Source organism: Vitis vinifera, chromosome 9 (genome assembly GCF_030704535.1).
Source record: "Vitis vinifera cultivar Pinot Noir 40024 chromosome 9, ASM3070453v1".
In the NCBI taxonomy this organism is placed as follows: domain Eukaryota; kingdom Viridiplantae; phylum Streptophyta; class Magnoliopsida; order Vitales; family Vitaceae; genus Vitis; species Vitis vinifera.
In genome coordinates, this window is record NC_081813.1 from 5,773,866 (window position 1) to 5,782,662 (window position 8,797).

Here is an 8,797-nt window from a genome sequence, read left to right on the forward strand (position 1 = left end):
TCTAGCTCAAAGGTGCGAATCATACTAGAACGGTGACTGACCGATCCGGTTTGGTTTTTAAAATCATGGTCACCGCACTTGTCATCATCTTAAGTATAAGAATCTTACTTTGCCTTTTGTTCCTTCTTTCAAACATATTGCAGTTGTTTACCAAGTCACACCTACTTCCGTGTTTTTAATTTTTGGTTGGCAGACTCTCAATGTTTCTTACAGTTTATAAGAAGATGTTAGAAGTTATTAATATATTTAGTTACTATATTAGAAGTATTTTCTTTCGTTTTAGAAGTAAGGGTAAATTAGTGTTTATTTCCTTTTATCGGGTCTATTTAAATTCTAATGATTTTATGCTTATAATTTTCAAAAGAAATCATAATAAGAAATTCTAGATTTTTTTTCTCTCTTTTTCTCTTTGAATCTTTTTTAGATTTCATCACATATCATCTTCAAATTCTATCATGTCAAACAAAATAAATAGAGCTAAATATGAAGCAAAAATAAAAAATTGATGCTCTTGGTAATAATTATGTATGATATGAATCATGCAGATGTTATTTATTTATTTATTTATTTATTTGTAAGATCATAATTTTGTTAATTTTATATCCATTGCAAATTTTATCTTCTCCTATAACATATTTATTCTAAGTATAATTGCACCATTTTGTAAAAAAAAAAAAAATATTATCTATACTTAGTTAAATGGCTGCCTAATTGATATTTATAATGAAATATATACAACCATCCACTTGGTCAGCTAAGAGAACTTGCTTTAAATCTAATCAAATAATACTTCAGTGGAAAATTCCCAATGGAATGTGACATTAGGTTGACTTCTAAATCAACCATGCCACCAAAGTCTACCCTCGATTCAAATTGATCTAGTAAATTAGAAGCAATAAGAAGTCAGTGGACATTTTTCTTGAGCAAACATTTAGTGTATAGGATCAGACTATACGATTTCTGGGCCCTGGTTTCAAGTTAACTTTGGGCTGGGCCCAATCGTGAATCACAATTGGCCCATCAGTTTGGGTTCAACCCGGCCCGGGCCCGTTCTCTTCACTATTGATCCCAACGGCTCCTACGTCGTGCCTACGTGGCTTCTTATGGGACCAATCATATCACTTCCCCGACTTCAGATCTCTAACATATGCCATTTGCGCACAGCGCAGTGTAGCAGCTCATCCCACGACTAAAAACCTGAGATGTCACCCCAACTCTCCCCCTCCGCGCACGTTAGACAATACCCCTTCGACCCATTTAACGCGGGAAACACGTAAACCACCTGAAAACCATCAAATGCGAGTCTCACTCTGTCTCTCCTCACCCAACCGTTTTCTCCAATCTTGTCATCGACCCAATTCTCCGAACCCGTCAATGGCATCAGGGTCGAGTTCTCTGATGTGGTTCCGGAAAGGGCTTCGAATCCACGACAACCCGGCTCTGCAGCACGCAGCTAAGGAGTCGAATTGCGTGTACCCTGTGTTTGTGATAGACCCCTATTTCATGGAGCCTGACCCGAATGCATTCTCTCCGGGGTCGTCGCGGGCTGGCCTGAACCGAATCCGGTTCTTACTGGAGAGTTTGGTGGATCTTGATTCTAGTCTCCGGCAGCTGGGTTCGCGCTTGTTGGTTCTGAAGGGAGACCCCGGCGAGGTTATAATTCGGTGTTTGAAGGAGGTAAGCCTTTCTCTCCCCCTCTCTATACATATATAACTGTATAATTGTATTCTCTCACAACGTTTAGTTTGATTTTCTTGATATAATGAAAAAAGACTTTGGCTTAATCGCCTCAAGTTACCCAGCTTGATATACAGAAAAGCAAGGGTGGTGGTTTACCATGATTGTTCATGAAGTTGTTTGGACCTCTTTCTTTCTTTGTTCCACCACTTGATGAACCCTTGTGCAAGAGGAGGTGATTGGCTAAAGCCCAAATTTAGTAATGAGATTCCTTAGATTTGATTGATGGGTTTTTTTTTCCACCATGGGGAAATTTGACCAAACTTGGATAAAATTAATCACTAGAATCTTAGAGTTGGCTTAATTTGTGTTAAAAATAATGTAATAAACGAGACCTATAATATGTATAAATGTTTATTTGGAACAGAGTGGATTCAATTTCAAATTAATATTTCAGCTTAAACTTGGAATACCTTACACAAAGTCATGGTTAAACTCCAAAATTGTCAATTCAAGCATTTTGAATACTTGTTTATGGTTTTTTTGGTTGTAATGTTGTTAAGTGAGTGCATTTTAATTGCAATCATCTTATTAGTAAAGCTTATGGATGTTCACCTATATATTTTCATGACTTTTGGCTCTGCAGTGGGAGGTGAAAAGGCTTTGCTTTGAGTATGACACAGACCCGTACTACCAAGCTTTAGACATTAAAGTTAAGGTAAGAATTTTCTTTAAGAATCAGAAGTAATTGTCTTCCAATGGCCAAAAAATGATACGAATTTGTGAATTCGATTGGTTTGTGGTAGTGTCTCAAAAGGTAATTTAGTACTGTACTGATGTGCATCAATTGTAGATATTAGGTGACAAACTTTTATGCTTGTTTCATCAGAATTATGCTTCTGCTGCTGGAATTGAGGTTTTCTCTCCTGTGAGTCATACTCTCTTCGATTCTGCAGAAATCATACAAAAGGTAAGCTTGCACTACAATATTGCTTGGGTTTTTTGGTTAGACCTGCAAAGTTCTTTTAATGATAATTCTTTCAAGTGGAAGGATGTTGTTTACTTTCTTGTCAAGAAGTAACGATGACTGAAAGCTTGTGTTTGATTTGTTTGGGTTCTCTACTAACGCAAGGTTATTTTCTGTCTGCTATGACTAATTTATGAAAAGAATGGGGGAAGGCCACCATTGAGTTATCAATCATTTTTGAAGCTTGCCGGGCAACCCTCATGGGCATCATCCCCACTCTTAACCACACTTTCCTGGCTTCCACCAGTAGGAGATGTTGGAACTTGTGAAATTTCAAATGTTCCAACTGTTAAAGAACTTGGCTATGAAGAGATTGGACAGGTTTGAAGTTACTAATTTTGTTAAGCAAGTGCCATCTCTAAGAAATCTTCATGAGAAGAATTTTTTTTTGCAGGATGAATCGACTCCTTTCAAAGGTGGTGAATCAGAAGCATTGAAGAGATTGAGAGAGTCAATTCGTGACAAGGTATATTTAATGTATTGTAAAGAATCCCTATTTAACCTTGCACATCTTGCTTAAGAGAAAAGTTAAAGTGACATACTAGGGGATACTATGGTAGACATAATTAAAATCATTTCAGAAACTAGCTAAATTCTTAAGGGGATTTTTTATTATTTTTTTATTTTTTCTATATTTGATGCTTGATCTACATATTGAAGCCTTCTGACATCAAGTCACAGTGTGCTTACATGATTGAAGTAAATTTATTGGAAATTTTTTATTAATTCAATATCAACTTTATATTTTTTAACATTAAATTTTACCAATGAATTTTTTTTCAAATTTTCATGTCAAATTTATTGAAGTTGTTTATATCTGGGTATTTGACTCTGAACGTAATGCAATTTACCAGATTTGATTGAAAAGAATAGGCATCCAAACAATGGTTGTGCGTGTTTCAGTAATAGAAAATATTTTGACATTTGTCAATCCTCAGAATGAAGTCTCCACTTATGCATAATTTTCAAAACCCGACATGCTTGGAAACCATTCAGCTCACATTCAATCAACAGTGTTTGGAATATCCTTTTGTTGCTCATAAATATATAATGGTATGTTGAGTGAAAGTAAAAATGCAAATAATGGGATTACTCACGTTGCACTTTTTGGTAGCTCAACTAATGATTAATATAAGTTGGCTGATAATGTTAACATCACTGTAGACAGTCTTTCTGGCTTTCTGGCCGAAAGAGGAGCAAAGCTAATGGTGTCTCATTACTCCAAGAGCATCTACATAATTTCCTGTTACAATTTCAATTACGATGTAAAAGCTTTTTGGAACCTATGAATTTCCCTTGATTTTTCATTGAGTTAACCTTATTTTTGACTAAATCCATTACTTTTATTATCATAAACATAATGTTCATGTGATGTTTCATATCGGATAGAGGAGAAAGTTTCATGTGCTATATATGTAGAGGTTTTTCTTAACCCTGTAGATGCGTTTTAAAGTCGTGAGGGCCCGTTTGGGTCTAGAGCGAACAATATCTACATGGTTGGGTACAGGTCGTTACAAATGGTATCAAAGTTAATCCCCGACCCTGGTGTAGGGGTTTGTTTAGCCCCATAGGGGATGTTTGTCTGTTTGGCCCCACAATCCCATAGAACATAACGAGAACGTTGTGTTTGCATGGGGTGAGAGTTGTTTATGATGGCTCACATTGGATAGAGGAGAAAGTTCCTGACTCTATATATGTAAAGGTTCCTCTTAACTCTATAGACGCATTTTAAAGTCATAAGGACCCCTTTGGTTTAGAGCGAACAATATCTACATGGTTTGGTGCGGGTCATTACAGTTCAAGTTTTTGCCTCTCATTTTCTACTAAGAAGCATGTAGTAGTGACACTGATATGACTTTGTCTCATCTTTCTAATATAGGAATGGGTGGCCAACTTTGAGAAACCAAAGGGCGACCCATCTGCATTTCTGAAACCGGCTACAACTGTTCTATCACCTTATCTGAAAGTGAGTTATAAATAGAAAGAGCTATCTTGATGATTGTCATTTCTTTTTCTTCTCACTAGGATCATAATTTTTAGACCCAAAAGAATTCAAAAGAAACTCATAGTTTCACTTGCATTTCTTTCCTTTTCTCCCACCTTTTTCATCTATTTGGCAGTTTGGTTGTCTATCTTCCAGATACTTTTATCAGTGCCTTACAGATGTTTACAAGAATATGAAATGGCACACATCACCACCAGTTTCACTTGTTGGACAGGTAAGTTACCATCAATTCAGTATTCCTGGTTTCTGATGCAGCAATCTAAAAGCACCTTCAACCGGTGTAGTTGTTATGGCGAGATTTCTTCTACACCGTGGGTTTTGGTACTCCTAATTTTGATCGCATGAAGGGCAACAGAATATGCAAGCAGGTAATTACAACACACTTTACACTAAAGTTCCTCTGTGCTAGGTGCTAAATATGCATGGATTTTTGTTACTTTTCTCATTGTATCTTAAGTGTGTCCTCAGTTGTAATTATAATTTTCCACTTGGTTATGAGTTATCCTGGGATGTTGCATTAGACTAGGTAAGGTTCAAAAGAAAAATACCTTCTTGTAATCAAAGCATAGGATGAGTAAGATACTTATAATTGAAACAAAATCTCTCCAAGAAAAAATTCTCCTTAATCAGGAGGACAAAGGGTAACTTGAAGCTTGCTAACAGAATTAATTGTAATTGTTTAGTGTGAACAGATTTTGATATCTATCTAGAATCTTCTACAATTCAGCTCCCTATCTCAATGAGTTTTTCTACAAGAATCATAATCTCTTACCTATTAGCAGGAAAAAAAAATGCTTTCTTTTAAGATTCTTGAACATTATGCATTTGTGAGATTCCATATTTAGCACAAGTCTTGACAAACAACTATATGGAAATGTAGATACCTTGGAATGATGATGATGAACTGCTGGCAGCATGGAGAGAAGCCAGGACAGGATATCCTTGGATTGATGCTATCATGGTCCAGGTTAGGTCTGTTGCATCCCTTTGAAATGTAAAGTTAGTAGTTTGAATGATCGTCCATCCAAGGTATACGCTTCCTTTATATCACAATTGCCATGTTCTGGCATTGTTTGAAGTCAATTGTGTGTTTGCTGTTGCAGCTGAGGAAGTGGGGTTGGATGCACCATCTTGCACGGCATTGTGTTGCATGTTTTCTAACTCGTGGGGACCTGGTGAATGACTTTTACTCTCTTGTCGCATCATTTTCATATTCTCCTTCTATTTCCTGACATGAATTATTTTGTTGTTAGTTCGTTCATTGGGAAAAAGGACGAGATGTTTTTGAGAGGCTCCTGATTGATTCAGATTGGGCGATTAATAATGGGAACTGGCTATGGCTATCATGCTCCTCATTTTTCTACCAGGTGCCAAACATAATTTATATTACATCATTTACAAGTGCTCATGATAGTGTTTCTCATTAATAAGTAGTGACTTGCACCTGAACCTCAGATCCAAAACATGGATTCTTAGCCTTTGTTGTGGGATTCTTGAAGCATATTTAGCGGTGCATGTCAATGCAAAATGAACCCCTATAAGCATAAATGCTAAAAATGAATGTGATTGGATGACTTTGGATAATCTGATTCAGAAACTTTCTGTGGCAATTTCCAAAACTGAATGAAATTTCATGGTAAAAACCCTAAATCTTGTTGTTCTTTCTTTTACCTTGAATAATGTTCAAGGCAGAAGTAGTTTATCAAGTTTACAGTCCTTCAGTTGCGAGCCACATATACAAAAACTCAAGTATCTGGGATCATCTATGTGCTTAAATTCATGATTTTCCCTTATGGATTTTATTGTTTATATTGTGCAATCAAATGAAGATGTTCTGAAGTTTTTCATATTTCAATGATTTCCTTGTCAACCAGTATAATCGTATCTACTCCCCAATCTCTTTTGGAAAGAAATATGACCCCAATGGTAATTATATAAGGCATTTTCTCCCCATCCTGAAAGGTACGTTGAAGTTCCTTTTGCTTCCATCACATTCATGTCGCTGTCATCATCTACTGTAAGCAATTCATAATTGAAAATCAATATCCAGATATGCCAAAGGAGTATATTTATGAGCCGTGGACAGCTCCACCAAGCATCCAAGCCAAAGCGAAGTGCATAATTGGAAAAGATTATCCAAAACCAGGTCAGTTATCATGGTGGTCTTTGTTAAATGCTTCCTATACCCTATATTTAGGCTCAACTGCAGTTCATTTCAAAACAAACTATACATGGATTATGAATTATGTAACTGTGATATGCTCACTCATAAAGCTAATTTCAAAGGAAATAGTGGTGTCATTCTGCATGTTTTGCAGGGATTTTTGTAAAAAAAAGGTAAAAGAAATAAAATAAAGTCGTCGTCCCTTACTGTTATCACACCTTTTGGGTCATTCAGGGACATAGATGCAATCCTTATTTGATTTGAAATTCCAGCAATTCGAATGCCGCTCATGCTAAAGCAAGTCTGTTCTTGAGAATTGGGCATGGAAATCTTCTTGTTTGTTTAAAGCTTGATGCTAGTTGTTGTTTTAATGTGATGAATCTCTAAGAGATGCCCACTATATAGTGATATATTTTAGTTATTCATCTAGAACTGTTTAGTGTTTACTAATTCTCTTTATGCCTTAAAGACTTCTTTTCCCCATTTGATCCTGGTTGGACTCCACATATTCTGTAGATGTGATCTTTATGCTTACCGTCTCTATATTCTGTTTCAGTGGTTTGCCATGATTCTGCAATCAAAGAGTGCAAGAGAAAGTTGGCAGAAGCCTATGCATTGAACAAAAGGTTAGACGGCTCGGTGACCGAAGAAGATCTGAAAAAGTTGAGGAGAAAATTGGAGGAAGATGAGAACCCAGAATCCAACACTAGCAGGACAAGACAAAAGTTAATTGGCTGAACTCCTGGTTATTGTTTTCTCAGCTGGCAAGCCTGACACAATGCGGGACGGACTATGACATGCACCATCGCTGGGGTGGGAACAATGGGTAATAACCATCTGACTTACGAACTTAGCAACAGACTCAAGGTATCTTCTCTTCATGAGAAACCCTCACTTGACTCAGTTGTCCATTTTGTTATGAAAATGCTCTCTATGTGGTATATACAGAGCCCTGTGTCACTAAGAACAGTTGTTTAGCATCAATTTTATGGTTTTTGGGATTTGGTTAGTGTAGATTCAGTGAACAGCTAAAAGAAAATTCAGTGTTTGCATCATGTGACTTTTGATATCTTCTTGATCAGAAAAGAAAAACAGGTTGATATTTCTAAGATAAAATAATAAAACAGTAGATAAAACAATGGGCAAAATTACTTGCGTGTTAAAACCCTCTTAATTACGGGGATTTCAACACTATGAAGACAAAATTTCAACCTTTCTCTCAATTAAGAGGAGAGAACATAAAAACCTATAAAATGATGAAAGCTTTTAGTATAAATAGTGTAGAGGGTGGAGGCTTTATTTTATAACACAAGGAAGTTCCCTCTTTTTGTCTCCTTTCGATGTGGGATGACTTCAACATTAACAACTTACACTTGGGAATGTTTGCACTTTCATTCATTGTAATGATCTGTTCGCTCATGTAGACAGTGTTTGCTCAAAGTATAAAGGATTCCCATGATTTTAAAAGGAGAAGTTTACTCCTTTCCCTAACCAATGGGAAATATCATACAATTACCTTTACTCATAATGTCCTTGTTATATCCCTTAGAATTGTAGACACCCTCAAATGTCAAATAGGATCAAAGGTTGGTTATGGTAACATTTTGTAATAACTCAGTCCTTTTCGTATAGATGTTAGCTACCCAGGCCCTATAGGGTTTGTATATCTTTAGAAAGTGTCTACCACTGTTTAAAAACTTCTTTCCTTTATTGACATAATATGACATCTATTTAAATTTTCTTATTTGTTTTCTAGAAAACTATTGAATGACAAAAATTATTTAAAATTTTGTACATTTTTTAGTTTTTCATTAAAGAATAAATTGAGGATGAAAAAAAAAACAATATATATGGAGTTTAGATTTATTTTTAATTTCCTTAAATATCTAATTTAGACTTATTTTTAATTTCCTTGAATATCCAA

General features: G+C 35.8%; 1 protein-coding gene across 2 annotated transcripts; it reads left to right on the forward strand.

Annotated features, from left to right (window-relative positions):
* Positions 1-1,172: 1,172 nt before the first annotated feature.
* LOC100256713 ((6-4)DNA photolyase) lies at positions 1,173-7,928 on the forward strand. Of its 2 annotated transcripts, XM_002285291.5 has the most exons (14): positions 1,175-1,677; positions 2,324-2,395; positions 2,567-2,647; positions 2,846-3,025; positions 3,099-3,170; positions 4,584-4,670; positions 4,825-4,923; positions 4,994-5,077; positions 5,590-5,676; positions 5,813-5,884; positions 5,963-6,076; positions 6,584-6,671; positions 6,760-6,855; positions 7,430-7,928. In XM_002285291.5, exons 1-14 carry the CDS (start codon positions 1,297-1,299, stop codon positions 7,609-7,611), a joined length of 1,695 nt encoding a protein of 564 aa, XP_002285327.2. In that variant the 5' UTR covers positions 1,175-1,296; the 3' UTR covers positions 7,612-7,928. The 2 variants fall into 2 exon arrangements, with proteins under 2 accessions (XP_010654743.1, XP_002285327.2); XM_010656441.3 differs by lacking the exons at positions 6,584-6,671; positions 6,760-6,855 and having other exon boundaries at positions 1,173-1,677.
* The last annotated feature ends 869 nt before the right edge of the window (positions 7,929-8,797 follow it).

Excerpts from the sequence above, each read along its gene's own strand:
- LOC100256713 (XM_002285291.5), top strand. The coding sequence starts at position 1,297 with ATGCGAGTCTCACTCTGTCTCTCCTCACCCAACCGTTTTCTCCAATCT. Across the intron at positions 4,671-4,824 it reads TTCTATCACCTTATCTGAAA|TTTGGTTGTCTATCTTCCAG; the intron begins GTGAGTTATAAA and ends TCTATTTGGCAG. Across the intron at positions 6,077-6,583 it reads GCTCCTCATTTTTCTACCAG|TATAATCGTATCTACTCCCC; the intron begins GTGCCAAACATA and ends CTTGTCAACCAG.